The sequence below is a fragment of the Acanthochromis polyacanthus genome, chromosome 3, assembly GCF_021347895.1.
Source record: "Acanthochromis polyacanthus isolate Apoly-LR-REF ecotype Palm Island chromosome 3, KAUST_Apoly_ChrSc, whole genome shotgun sequence".
NCBI classification, from domain to species: Eukaryota; Metazoa; Chordata; class Actinopteri; family Pomacentridae; genus Acanthochromis; species Acanthochromis polyacanthus.
Window position 1 is genome coordinate 10,416,796 of NC_067115.1, and position 15,080 is coordinate 10,431,875.

At 39.9% G+C, this 15,080-nt stretch overlaps 1 protein-coding gene across 8 annotated transcripts in view; it reads left to right on the plus strand.

Annotated features, from left to right (window-relative positions):
- Positions 1-15,077, plus strand: part of ctnnd1 (catenin (cadherin-associated protein), delta 1) — a 29,010-nt gene extending 13,933 nt beyond the window's left edge. For 5 of the 8 annotated variants that reach the window (XM_022197534.2, XM_022197539.2, XM_022197533.2 and 2 more), the window contains 13 exons: positions 375-576; positions 4,653-4,770; positions 6,189-6,345; positions 8,123-8,140; positions 8,464-8,529; positions 8,692-8,819; positions 10,070-10,220; positions 10,320-10,515; positions 10,618-10,811; positions 11,445-11,492; positions 11,631-11,710; positions 12,525-12,579; positions 12,968-15,077. In XM_022197534.2, coding sequence (XP_022053226.1) covers positions 375-576; positions 4,653-4,770; positions 6,189-6,345; positions 8,123-8,140; positions 8,464-8,529; positions 8,692-8,819; positions 10,070-10,220; positions 10,320-10,515; positions 10,618-10,811; positions 11,445-11,492; positions 11,631-11,710; positions 12,525-12,579; positions 12,968-13,026 — 1,472 coding nt within the window. In that variant the 3' untranslated portion in view covers positions 13,027-15,077. Of the gene's footprint in view, positions 1-374; positions 577-4,652; positions 4,771-6,188; positions 6,346-8,122; positions 8,141-8,463; positions 8,530-8,691; positions 8,820-10,069; positions 10,221-10,319; positions 10,516-10,617; positions 10,812-11,444; positions 11,493-11,630; positions 11,711-12,524; positions 12,622-12,967 lie in introns of all 8 variants that reach the window. The other 3 variants (XM_051945131.1, XM_051945132.1, XM_051945130.1) reach the window with 3 other exon arrangements.
- Positions 15,078-15,080: the final 3 nt, after the last annotated feature.

The following is a 15,080-nucleotide window of genomic DNA, read 5'->3' on the forward strand; positions in this document are numbered from 1 at the left end:
TGAAAGTAGCTACATGTTTTTAGGGCTCATGAGTGTAACTCTTTAAACTAAACATGACCAGCAATGAGAGTGACTCTCTGAAATGATTATCCAGAAAATGTGAAATATCTAAAAAGACTATTACTTATGATATTAGGAAATAATTCAGATCTTTGGGTTGCTTTTTATTCTATTGACCTTTTGTGTTGACAGTATTTACACTTTACCTCCACATAATTCAGGAAACGTGACTAAACATGTACCAAACTGTTACTGCAGCATTTAATTTTTCATTTTCTATGGACAGTTGAGCAGAATTAGGCTTCACAATTCAATTTGACATTTTTACATAATTGGAATTTCACAATTTCTGTGATTTTTTTTTTTTTCCCCAGGGACCTTGTGGAACCTGTCATCCCATGACTCCGTGAAAATGGAGATCGTGGACCACGCACTGCATGCCCTCTCTGACGAGGTGATGGTGCCCCATTCAGGCTGGGAGCGAGGGAGTAACGGAGCAGGAGGTGGCGAGGAAAACTGCAAACCCAGACATCTTGAGTGGGAGACGGCCCTCACCAACACAGCCGGCTGCCTGAGGTAAGGAGCAAAGAAAGAAAGCATGGAAACATAAGAGAGCAGATCTGAGCTGCCGAGCTGCTGCTGATAATATAGGAGATGGAAGGAGGGAGGGTTGATGTAGACAGGAAAAGAAAGTGGAAGGTTGCCAGTTCAACAGCCTGACAGAGCTGTGGGATGTATGAGGGAGGAAGGAAGCAATGAGGAGTTAACAGAGCAGAAGAGCAGGAAATGCATCATGGAGTGGTTTCAAGTAAAGATGGAGAATAATGGTACAGGCTGAATACAAATATGTAATATGTCTCCTTAAATCAGAATAGACTGTCCTGTTGAACAAGACATTTGGTGGTATGAATAGTTTTTATTAGGAAGTAACAGTAAAAACCTGTTCCACTACTGCATTTACTATAATATTCTCTCCCTTTTTTAACATCTGAAATCTTTGTGCACTTCATAGTGGCACAGACTATTTAAAAAAAATATCTGAATAATCCTGGATTCTACAGGCAGTTTACCCTCTAATGTCAGGGAATTCCTGCATAGAGGGATTTTTGGTGCACCACAAAGAGGTTTTAGCCAGGCTTTTAGTCAGATTTTTGAATTGATGTTAAATTTGTTCAAGTATAATTGGCATTTTCTTGATGAAATGGCCAGAAATAACAGGAAAATGCAGATATTTCTATCAAATAAGGTAAAAGCACTCATTGTTTGAACTGTTTGTGGACAGATCATGCTTATTTTCTTGCAGTGTCATCCCCTAAAGGCCAGTTCCTAACCCAGGAAAATCCCTCAATATCTATTTAATACCTGGAGAAAAGTACATTTTGATAAATTGCTGTCTTAGAATAGAATTCCTTTCTTGTCATTGTACCAATACAATGTAATTAAAAGAAAGGTAGAGCACTGAGCCGCTGTGTCATGCGTGCTGCCATTTTCCACTCCTTTCTCTCCTCCGCAGAAGAATGAAAGCCAGTATGCACTAAAAACGTCATGCAAGTCCGATCTTTGTACACTTCTAAGCGACAGAGACTCCAAAGAAATTCCCCCAAAATTCTGATTAATGGTAGATTTTACAGCCAGTTTGTCCTCTCTGATATGAGGGATTTTCCTGCATAGAAGAAAAAAATAAAATGTTTTTTTGGACCAGTTTTGTTCAACTCTGGCATAATGGACATTTTTTCTTCAACAAATGGTAACAGGAAGGATTTCTGTTGAATAACATAACACGGTGGTAGATTTTACAGACAGCTTTCCCTCTTTAATGTCAGGGTTTTTCTGACATAGAAGAAATGCTTTTAAAAAATGAGAATCAAATAATAAAAATGACAAAAAAAATTTGAGCAAAGGTCTGAAATAACAGGAAAATGCATAGATTTGTGTGGAATAATAATAATAATAAGATACTTATTGCCTGTGCTGTATGTGACTAGAGTATACTGCTGTCATCTCCAAAGGCTCCTTCATAACCAAGAATAAAAGAACACAAATTTCTTTTTACTAATGGAGAAAAGTCCATTTTTGATCAAAGTCTTCTCTCAGCAGAAAGATGAAAGCCAGTATTCATCAATAACTCCAATCAGGTCCGATCTTTGCACACTATTAAGTGACAGAGATTGCTCCACAGTTTTCCCTCTTTAATATCAGGGTTTTTCCTACATAGAGATTTTTTGCCGCACCCAGGTTTTTCTTTGCTCATGCATAATTTATATTTTTCTTTGTCAGATATTGGGAAAAAAAAGAACACAAAGAACAATAAGTGCACAGATCTGTCAAATAAGGCAACGCACCCATTGCCTTAACTGCATGTGGACACACCATGCTTATTGTCATATGTAGTCAACCTCCAAAGCCTACTCTTAAACCAGGAGAAAACCTCTGAATATCTGTTTTACTGTAGAAACATACATTTTGATAGAAGTGCTCCCTCAGCAAGATATTAGTCATTATGCACCAATAACTCCAAGCAGGTTTATCATATTCAAAAGTCTGCTTGTAAAGGAAATGATGCATCTGGTTTATTGTGACTGTTGGAAGCCTTTACTTGTTTACTACCAAATATAAAGAGGATATCTCATTAAATTTTGCATGTAATACTTCTGGGTTAAATGTCAGCTATTTATTAAAGATATTTTTGAACTGAAAAAGAGATCTGCTAACCCACAATAACTGCGAGAGATCAGGAGAGGGCCAAGAAGGGAATGCCGTAGTTTAAAGGGAACAGAGGACAGTGGGGCATTGACTTATACTGTGTAAACAGTATGTTCTGGTCTGTGGCTCTGTTATCTGTGCATTCCCCTCGACCACGCGGTTAATTACAGTGTTGACTTGCGGGTGTGGAAAAGTATGCATGAATAATCGTGAACAGTCACAAACTTTGATATTCACAGAAATCATCTGGACAGCATTAACTTCAAAATGAGTAGACAGAAGAGCTATGGTGCCGTTTAATATACAGCATGTTGAAGTGTTTATAGATGCTGATAAGTTGATTGAAATTCATGGACAGCATTGAGCATTAGTCCCTTTAAATCTAATTAAAAAGCAGAAGAAAATTTTGATCATCATCAGATGTTGTAACTGAATCCATTCAGAAAAATTATTATTAATTAGTTTAGATTAAGCTTCTGTTCTTGTTGGGGCCACTGTCCTTATCACACAAATAGTCTGAAGTTGTTTATGAAGCATCCTCTGCAGTGAATTTGAGACTACTGTTTTGATGTCGTACGGACTGAATGAACTGCATCACTTTAAATAAACTGGCTGAAAGCAGAACACTAACTGCACCATTTTTTTTCCCCCGGGGTTATTTCATCTTGAACCAAAATGGCTCCGAAATTTAAATATTGTAATCGCACAAAAATTTGGGGCTCTAACTTTAGAGGTGAGTACACAAAAGGAATCTCTGATTTTGGTTAATGAATGAATTAAGCATGAATACAGTCTGGAGAGTTTTGACACAGAAAATAGGTAGAACTTCACTTCTTTAATGAAAAAGTACTCGAGTAGCAAACTGCTTGTTTTGGCTTTTAGTAGAGATTTGGAAGCTCCTGTACACTCTTCTACTGTTACACCTAGTTTATCAGTTAACCTTTTAATTTTATGCTTAACTGCAACTAGAAATGTGGTCCTCTTCAGTTTGTGGACATCGATGAAAGCTGCTTCTGTAGCTGTCAAGTACAGGCAAACAACAGATGGCAGACAGAATTTTATGGCTTCAGAAATCTTGTAAAATTGTGTCAGTGAACTCAACAATCATGTTTGCCTGCCCATATGGCCCATTATTGCTTTATAGCAAAGGTTGGTAAGAGGCAGAAGGTCTAACAATGATTAATCCATGCTGCTCTAATTAGAGCGCCTCCTTTCTTCCCTGGATTTCACGTTTTTTATTTCACTTTCTTCCTCTTCACAGAGAAGATTTTCCACCGGTGAACACACCTGACACAAGGACTTTCATAAGCCTAGTAAATTTAAAGCTACTCTTTTTTGGGAAACTGGGCCTCTCTTCTATGCTGCAGTCCTAGTTTAATGTAGTCTGCATTTTTTTCCATTATAAGTGTTTGCCTGCTGAACCATGTCGATACATTTCCTGAAATACGCAGTGAAGTGGAATCAGTGCCCCCTGCTGTAAAAGGGAATTTGTCCTGGTATTGTGTCAGAGGGAGTGTCTATCGCTGGGAAAAACAGCCCAGCACAAAAGACCAAGACTGAATGCCACGCCACTGAGTTTCCTCCCTCATGTTACTTTCTTTACATTCCTACTACATCGACTAAGTGGCTCTCGGTTTTCTATCCATCCAGTTCTGTTAGATCTCTAAGTAGCACTGAGTCAGAGAGCAATTGGAGAAATGAGACCAGAGATGTAACTTGACCTTGTCAGACTGTACTCTCTTTGTAAAGCAGTGGATTTAACTGGAGTTTCATTCAAACAACGCTTGGGGGTGTGTTCAAGCATTATGTGCTGGAATCCTTTTGTCGTCTGTAAAACTGACTCTTTCCGTTCCCCCTTTAACCTCTTAACTAACTCATTTATTTCTACGACAGTGCTAATCCGTGTTTTCTTTTGTTTCTCCTCTTCTCAACTTTCCTCTTGTCCAAAGAAATGTGAGTTCAGAGCGAAGTGAGGCGAGGAGGAAGCTGAGGGAGTGCACAGGATTGGTCGATTCGCTCATGTACATTGTCCAGTCCCAGATTGACTGTAAAGATGTGGACAATAAGGTAAGTGGAAGAGTTATTGATTGACATTGAACATTTTGGTACATTCATTCAATAAAGTAAATAAATGAAAGTTTATCTTTTTAAACATGCTTCTACACAGTGTGAGATTCAGAGTTAATGACTTAATGTGGGATTTTAACCAACTGAACCCCAAAAACTGCAGGCAGGTTTGAAAGACTTGTTGATAAATTGCTATATTTACACTATTCATCATAGATAGAAGCTGTAGGAACAAAACAAAACCACTCAGATGTCGGCCTTCTGATGGTTTTAGAATTAATCAAGTGTAGTTTTTGTTTTTTTGCGGGATAAATAGCCAAATCTGACTTTAAAATAGGATATTTCTCCAAAATCGTTTTTTTGTACATGTCTTATTTTCATAAATGCCACACATACACAGTTTGCAGGAACTAGATTTTGTAAAACAAGACGCAATGGTCATCAATATCCCCCGCCACATGTGATGTCTATGAGTCTATATCCAAAATAGTGATAAAGGGCCATAACTCTGTTAAACATTATCGCACAGGTCTCATTTTCGAACTTGATCAAGGTGTCCATGGTGTGAAGCTACACACTAAATTTCGTAATCCTAGCTGTAATAGTTTCCGAGAAAAGCTGTCCCCTTCATCTCGGACGCACGGACGGACGGACGAAGGCCAAACCTATATCCCCCTTTTCCACTTCGTGGAGGCAGGGGATAATAAACTAGCTACTAGTGACTCAGTTGCCACAGTCACGCAACAAAAATTCAGGGACTTTTTGGTTGGACTTTAGACTGTATTTATTACACTTGTAGAGCAGATAGGAGACGACAATGAAAACAAAATAAAAGTGTTGGTAGTAAAATGTCAGTATGTGGCGCCCTTTTTTTCCCCAGTGTTGGTAAAAACTACTGCCCCTACAGTGTTGTACAAATCGACTCTTGATTCAGCTTTTTTATTTTTCCTTTTTTTAAATTTTTGGTGTAGAACTTTTTCAGATGGCAAAACAGAGATGTTTGAGTTCTTTCTGCTAGCCAGGATTGTGCTATTCCATAGAGCAGTGGTTCTCAACCCTGTTCCTCAGGATGATCAGCTTGTTATCAAGCCTCTGCAGAAGCCTGATAACAAGCTGATCATTTGAGTCAGTTGTGTTGGAGCAGGGAAGCATCTAAAACATACAGGACATGGGGTCCTGAGGAACAGGGTTGAGAACCACTGCCATAGAGGTTCAGGACCTTATATTGCAGTGAAAAATGAGACCAAAGCAAGAAAAAGTGACGGGGGCAAAAAACCAAAAACACCGGTAAACTGAAAGCAAATGATGCACTGAGTTGGAAAATTATCTATTTATGGTGAGAAAGTTGTCGTGAATACAGTTTGCATCATAAAAATTATTCGTTTGCCTGCCTGACTGCTTTATTTCCATGTCTGCAGTTGATAGAGAACAGCGTCTGTCTGCTGAGGAACTTGTCTTATCACGTGCACCGCGAGATTCCCGGCTGTGAGCGCTACCAGGAAGCTGTGCCTATCAACCAGGGCCCTCCTCCCTCCAGCCAGAAGGGCGGTTGTTTCAGCTCCCGGAAGAGCAAAGGTCTGTATCAGAACCAGAGAGAGAGACATGTACTGTACTAGTAGCATTTGGAGTGATGTCACTGTTGACAACACCGTCTCACTACACCGATACTGACACACAGACACACACATTTACACAAAACAAAAGGCCTCACTATAGCAAGAATGTTAAAAATTCCACTCCCTCCCTCAGGAAAAGCTCATCCTCTCTCCAGCTGCTTTGCTTTGTTTGTGTTTCACAGAGAGCATTGATTTTTTTTCTTCCTCAACTGGCTACTGTTTTGGGATATTGTCAGTGGTATAAAGTTATTTCACTATGAGGATTAGCATTCACTGATATTCATTGGAGTCAACAATTATATGAAACTGTAGTGGTAGTTTCATCTGTTATGGACATTTTGTTATTAATTTGACATAAAAGGGGCAAAAAAGAAATGGAAGTTTTGAACTGACCTAGACGAGCTGTGCTAACAATGTACCAGGAAATAAACATAATTATCTAAGTGTGCTGTCTGCTGTTCCATAAAGGCAGAGTAAAACATCCATTTCTATTCTTAAGTGCACAGGTTTTGTTACTTACACTTCTAGTAGCAATAAAGCCAACAGAATATGTAAACAGAATATCTGTTTTGAGCTCTCTCAGTAGAGTGGATACCTGTTTGAGATCTTCCTGTTTTACCTCAGTTTCACGTACTTGTCTCCTCCAACAACAGGGCTCTTTTTCTTTTGCCATGTAGATTTGTTTCCGCACTTAGTCTAAATGTTTTTTTGTTTTTTTTTCATTTTTCTGGTAGTTTTTACACTGTGTGTCCATCAGAATTGCATGGTCAAAGCGAGGCTTACAGTGAACCAATGTAAATGCTGATGCTGCCATTATTCTGTAGCCATTACGTCGTGCCATCAACATTTACTGCGTCATGATGAGTTAAAGCAAAAAACATCTGTCACTTTAAAATGTTTTACGAAATGCCAAAAATGATGCAAGGAAAAAGTCCAAGGAAATTATCATACTTGTTTTGTGTGACTAGTAGTCAAAAACTCTCATTGGAAACTAAAAAATGTTCACTTTACAATATAAAAATGAGAATGGTAGCAACCTCACATTTCAAAGGCTAAAAGAAATTTTGTTTGTCATTTTGTAATTAGTGAAACAATGAATTGATGATCAAAACAAAATTATTTTTTCTATAGTGTGTAAGTGAATTGCTTTAGCTCTAAAATTCTGCATAAAAGTTCCTGTTATATATGCAGAACCTTGTTTTGAATGTTGATTACTTGTTGCTTTTTAGTAGCAATCTGTACAAAAAGAAATGCTCCAGTCTGCTATGAGTTCGAATGGTGCCAGACAAGACTTTTGAATAGAAAAATTATGATATAACACAGGAAGACTGCATCAAAGTGGTAGCTAAGGGGGACAGAATGTCTCAGCTCATTGGAAATAAGCTAAAGAAATGTTTTTCTGTGTATTTGTAATATTTGTGTGTGTTGCACAGAAATAGATCACAGCAGTAAATGACGCTGATAATAATGTACAGTGCAGTGTGACTCTGAAATTACACAAGCTAGTATGTCCTTCCATTTGCTTTATTTGGCCTTCATAACTGGCATGTCACATTGCTGATACTGTATGGTGGCAGCGTTGGGATGTAAGCAGATGTTTACTGGGTGGCTCAGTTATGGCTGCTTTCCTTTTACTTAAATGCCCTCTCTTCCTCCTGTTCTGCCACTCTCCTTGCCCTCCTCTCTTTCTCCTCCCTCCTCCCTGGTCTTGTCTCCCTTGTTCGGGTGAGCTACAGATGAGTGGTTTTCCAAAGGTAAGCTTTCTTTACCTCTCTATGACTGCACTATGCTTCTGCTGCCTGTTGTTGTCGTAGTTTAAGTAGTAGTGGAGGGGCTGAGCTAACAGGTGAAAGACTGTATTTGTACTAACATGCATGCCTTCTTGCCGCTGTCAGTGAGCTGTAGTGTAATACTAAGTAGAGAAAATGCATCTCAGGATATATTTTTTTAAATGTTTATTTCACCCTTGACAGCATACATCTAACCAAACTAGAACAGGTGTACTAACATTGTAGCTATCAGTTGGTATCAGACTGTCCTGGTGTGTTTTTAAGACTTTGTTGATGTTTGCTTCCAGGAAAGAAAGATGAGGATCCAGCTGCAGAGGTAATAGACATTCCTAAGAGGACCACACCTGCTAAAGGTAAGCATAGGCTCAATGGATGCCTCTTTCCTGTATTGTATTGCATTAAAAAGAAAATATGCATTCACTCATAACTGTCATTTTCCTCCTGCCCCTCTTCTGTGCTGCATTTTCTACATTTTTTCCCATCATTCTCCTCCTGCTCTGCTCTGCTCCCTGTAGGCTATGAGCTGTTGTACCAGCCAGAGGTGGTTCGCATCTACACCTCTTTGCTAAAGGAGTCCAAGAACCCGACTGTGCTGGAAGCCTCAGCTGGAGCTGTTCAGAATCTGTGTGCTGGCCGCTGGACTGTAAGAACTGCCACCCGTTATCATCCTTTTCTGTTTTACATCACCAGCAATCCACATGCTGGGTAATATACCTGAAATCTGAACAAACACACAGCACAGTTCTTAAAGCATGCTGCAGGATGAGCTTATAAAACATTATTTATTCATATGCAATGGACATTAGTACACAACACTTTCCAGAAGTGCTATGACTTAATATATGAGGCCTTTTCTTGGATCTGGCTTAACTTACCGGCACTCTGACTTCCTCCTAACTGAGAATGCACACATTATTGCAGCAGATAAAAAATTCTGATGCCCTGGGTTGTTTGTTAAAGAGAGCACATCCAGTCTTGAATTACACTTTTTAACTACTGTGGCTTAGAGTTCAAGATCACTGTACATAAGATTAGTGGAATAACAATGTTGGACATGTGGTCTGACTTGCTGGATGTATACTGTAGGGAAACGTGTGTCGTTTCCACAGTGCACTTCACTCCATATTCTCTTTCCCGTCTGCTATCTGTGTACAATCGTTTCCTTTCACTATGGGAAACTGCAACCTCCATACTAAAAACTGACACACTGAAAATGGCAAATTTCACAGAAGATTTGATTCTTTCTGTGAGTTGGCCAATTTATTGACAGCTCTCCCCTATCTGCATGCAAATGTTCCACCAAAGCAAGACTCTCCTCACTGCAATATTTGGCAGGGGCGCAGTAGTTGCATCCTTGGATCAGTACCACCAAGGACAACTGAGATTGTTTTAAAAATGTATGATCAAGTCAAGTCCTATAGCAGAATAATTATGAGGTGCAACCAGACTATTCTCCAGAACTGACATAACACTGTGGAGATAGTTGGCCCACCTCTTCAGAGTCCTTATGAAAGACCTCTAACACCATGCTTTCAAACTCCAATTCACCTCCAATGTAAATGCAGCGCAAGTTAACTTTTATCTTATCTCTAAAATGCTGACTTTGTGCAAATTGAACAAAAAAAAGTCCTTTATGCCCCTTCTTTTTTATGAATATATATGAGAGTAGATTGAGGTGGTCAAAGGTACAGCTAATTGGTACCTGATGCAAAAGGAATTTACCCAGAAAATCCCATTCAGATGTCACCGTAGAGGGCAAAGTATACCACTGGAGGAGAGGCAGAAGTGTTTGACAGCAAAACCATAGTGAACCTGATTCACATAAATGATCAAATGCAGTCTGGATGGGCTCCTTTATCAATAAGAATACTATACATGTGTGTTTCTGTTTAGTATGGGCGATACATCCGTGCCTTGCTGCGTCAGGAGAAGGGTTTACCTATGATGACTGAGCTGCTGGCACATGGGAATGACCGAGTGGTCCGAGCGATGTCTGGAGCTCTCCGTAACCTGGCCATCGATGCACGCAACAGGGATCTGCTAGGTGAGCTACGTTTGTAATTATGGAGTACCAGAGGAATTTCTTGCATCTGGACTCGTAGTTAAGTACGTTGTAGTGTTTAAACTTACTTTATGTTGTCAGGTAAACACGCGGTGCCTCACCTGGTGGCCAACCTGCCCGGTGGCGGTCAAAGTCAGCCAGTGCGAGCGCTGTCAGAGGCGACAGTGGTGTCTGTACTGAGCACGCTCCATGAAGTGCTGGGTTCCAGTCTGGAAGCTGCCAAGACTCTGAGAGCCTCACAGGGAATTGAGAGACTGGTGCTCATAAACAAGGATAGGTAAGGGCTGATGGGTATTTTTTGATAGTTTTCTGCCCACAAGTTGCACCCTGATGAAACTGCAGTTTTTAACTACTTGCTTCTGGCTTCTCTTGTCCTCAGTAATCGCACTGAGCGGGAGGTGCGTGGAGCTGGCCTGGTGCTGCAGACAGTGTGGGGCTACAAGGAGCTGAGACGCACTTTGGAGAAGGATGGCTGGAAGAAGACGGACTTCATGGTCAACTTAAACCCTCCCAGCAACAACAACAGAGCCAACGGTGGATATGAGGACAGCACTTTGCCACTCATAGATAAAGGTCAGGAAGCATGCATAGCTCTAAAAGACCAAGATGTATTTCTTTAAATAGCATTTTTAGGGTGTATCTTTTGATATTTGTCTGCTGAAAATGCACGTCATACCAGGTCTGCTGACTTGTTTATTATCATCATATTCTTCAAGTTTTAGACCTCTCCTTTTATGCCAACTCTGGCAGTGTTTCAACAAATTACCTCTCCTGACAATTGCATGTTTCTCTGTGTTGCAATTTATAAGTTGATTGCATTATATGATTATAGGCTGTTTGCACACTTCAGAGAAATAGGAGTTGTATGTCTCAACCTGCTTGCAATGCAAGACATTTAAAGGTTTACAACACTGGGACATTTGAAATAATAAAACCTGTGATTGTCAGTCTCTGCAATGCACTTTAAATTGACTTTTAATGTAGTCATAAGCTCTGTTAAGCTGTTGGGTATTTATTTCCAAGTTCCCAAACCCACTCTCACCACAGTAAGATAAAGTAGTCTAACGCTTCCAAAACACTCAGGCACCTACACACTGCTGTGCTTGGCAGGTCTGTGCTGTTAGCTCCGAGGGTACTGACGCCTTTAACGTTACAGAGAAGCTGTGATATTTTTACTTACTGTTGTAATGTTTCTTTAATACACAGGCGGCAAAGGCGACCGGGAAATGATTCCAATGAATGACTTAGGACCAGGCAAGTGTGAAAATGGAACGCACACATAACTAACCCCTAGCACAATAGCAAGAAGACATATTGATGTGTGGTGAACTAAGGATCTTTGTTTTAAAAGCATAGACATCCATCTCCTTAACATAAGCTGCTCCCCTTTAGATGCTTACTCCACACTGGACCAGAGGGGGAGGAACAGTCTGGATAACACACTCGAACCTGCTGACAGAGATGCAGTACAGGTAAGCACTGACCACACCTTTCTGCACACATAATGCTGCATGACTGCACCTTAAGAGGAATTAACTGCCTTTTCCTTAACATAAACTCTGCTACATTCTTCCTACATCTCTCGTAGCCAACATGTAACTGTAAGAGCTTGCAATACAGGTGAAATTTGTAATGGATCCAGCTTCTCAGATGTTTTTTTCTCATCTTGACATTATTGAACGTTAAATATTTTTGGGTTTGAACAGAACACGACACCTCTGAAATTATTCCCCTTCATTCAGACGTTAGTTTTCATTTTAAGCTGCATCAACAATGAATAATTTATACTCTATTGAATAGCCAGATAAAAACAAGGAAACGGTGAGGAGAAATTATTAGTCGTGTGCAACAAACGCACACATTTTGAGCTCGCAGAATGTTATCGTGTGAATGGACATGTTTTCACACACACCCACATGCGGCATGTCGATGCATGTCTTGTTATAGCACAGTGGTTGATATGTATCTTGCACATAATTTCTCACCGGTGTCCTTTTTTACCCCTGAAACATGACCTAACACTGAACTAACATCTTTCTTTTGTATCTGATGCCTTATTTTCTTCCACTTTTTTTTCTGCTGTTCCTTTTTTCTCTTCCTTTTCTGTGTTTTGTGTCTACTCACCTCTTTGGATTCTCACACTAAAACCCTCTTGTTATTTAACTCTTTCCTTGCTGTATTTTGTCTCTCTATCCCCCTTCCTGTGTCTCCTTTTGGACTGTATCTGTCTCTTTACCTATCACACTCTCCTCCTCCTCTCTTTATTTTTGTCTTTCTCCTTCCCAGGGAGGGATGTATGGGGAGAGGCAGGCCTCCTTGCCTCTAATGGATTCTTACGATGGTTAGGCTACACCCACTGTGTCTCACTGCATGTCAGCGCATGGTATGTGTGTCCCACCGGCTGCGTCTCTCACCTCACTGCATGGCCTATTAACTTAGTTGCGTTTAAGGAACTGTGACTGTGTTTTTGTAGTGACCAGTGGCCAGTGAGCTTCCATTTGTACTATATTTGGACTGGTTTTTTTGCTCCCCCTGCTGGTAAAAAATGTCTCTTGTGCTCCTGAGATGTGATTTTTTTTTTTTTTCATTTTTCGTCTAACATGTGGTAATGTTGTTGTCCACAGCCACTACTGTGTTTTGTATTTTTTTTAAACCTTCTTTCCACCCAGGAATGATCGCCTCCCAATATCCGCTCCACATGATCAATTCCCGCCCTTCTTTTCTTGCAGAAAAACTGATTGTGTGCATCACAAGACGACAGCCTCCTCCCACTTATTGCCCTTGCTGAACTGACAATGGGGGACCACTACGCTACCGATGGACTAAACTCAATCCTTAAATCTCACTCTTTTGTTCCTCCTCACTCTCTTGCAGCTTCCCTTCTCTCTCTCCTCTCCCTCTCTCTGTTACATTCCTGCATTGCAGCTGACAAACTAATGAAACTACACAGAAAACTGACATGGATCTGCGCTCCCTGTGGACAAACCGGACGTGACACTATGACCACTTAGTGCTCTGCGAGTCTCTGTACTCCAAAAAAAAACCCCACTCAATCACATGAATGTGGCTTCAACACTACATCTCCAATGCCTACAACTTTCCTGGACGACACTAAAAGCTCTCTCTACGACAGGGACTGTGGCTTCACCTGAGAACTTTTGTATTTGTTGGAGGTTGGAGGGTAGACTTAGACTAATGAAAAAGAACTGTTGGGATCATAGCAGGACACTTTCTGCTGAAATTTTACACGTGACACTTGGTTTTGAAAATAATCGAGGGACTGTCATTTTTTTTCTCTCTCATGGTTATACACTACGAAAAGATAATTTCCTACCACTGAGAATCAATCTAATTAGATATTGTGTAATAGCTTCTGCTTCTGTTTTGGTTGTGGTTGTTCCTCTACTTGCTTTGCTCTGTATTGTTAATTATGTACCTGTGCCGTACCTGTGCCAAATGACACTGCTACTGCCGCGACTGCCAATACTGAATGCAAGAACATGACACACTCACTTCTTATTTTTCCAGCAGCAACACTGAAAGACGGTCATCTGCTTTATTTTATACGCAATTTGTGTTGGTGACAGCCCATTGCCAAGATGCATGAATATGCTGCATTTTCTGTAACTGATTGTGATCCTCAAATATAAGAGGGTGCAGGTCCTGGTATGGATATTTGTACAGACAGAAATAAAGACAAAAGATTTGCTACCTTGTTGGAATTGACAGTTTCATATGTTTCTAAAGTGATCTTTCAGTTAAATGTAATACTTGGGAGATTTGACAGGATTCAGTATGTGCATTTCCCTGTATCTGCAGGTCTATAATCTTATGAATGTGTACATAAAAGTCTGTCTTTAACAGTGTGCTAACTGGAGTGCCTCGCTGTTTCAGGATAGGTCTGATGGGTGTGTTCAATGTGACCAGGGTAACCAGTAAAGCTGTATGTTTCACACCAGCTTACACATTAGGCGTTTTGTATACGGAACTCAGCAGTTTTTTGTTCTGCAAGAGTATGTGAACTTGTACGTAGGAACTGATTCTTGTTGGAATTGTTTTTGTTTTTTTTCAAGGTATGAAACTCTTGAGTCCTGTATAATGTACCGCTTTACAAACCCACAGCCTGCCTGGCTTTAACGCTACAGAACAGTACTTGGGAGTTGACACAGTATTGTCAGTTTTTGCCCACGTTTCTTTAGTACGACGCTTGTTTCGTAGAAGAATGCATATTCTTAGTGCCGAGTGAGATGTAGATACTTACTGAGTGGATTATTAAAAGAAGCACTATGGGGGTATGATGTGTGTTTTTCTTTTTCTTTTGTTTTTTTTTTTTAAGCAAAAGCCTTTCATTTGTTTGCTTTCCATGCCAATTTTAGCATGACAGAGGACACCTCATTTTCTCACGTTAACAAGTTGCCTTCAAGAGTGTAAGGAGGCCAGAATTTCCAATTTAGGTAAAGAGGAGATCGAAAAAGCACATTTAAACTATATATACAAGAGAGTATTTGTTATGGTAATGTAATGGTTTTATGTATTTTTTTTTCTTATTTTATGTTGATTTGGGTTTAATTGTTTTGGGTGCTCTGGGTGAACGCATATGCAATCAGTCTTTATGTTTGATTGAAAACATTCATGTCTTAATTAAAAGAAAACCAAGTTAGATCAACAAACATCCTCTGACACACTCATCAGATACTGGAACACTAGTGGAAAGAATCAGATTGTGGACTACACCTTAATCTCTTTGCCTTGGCTCTTAAAGTTGCACATTCTCATTTATGAATGAATTATGTAACTAGCAATAATGTTTTTAATAAAAAAGAAAATGATTTCTCAGCACCT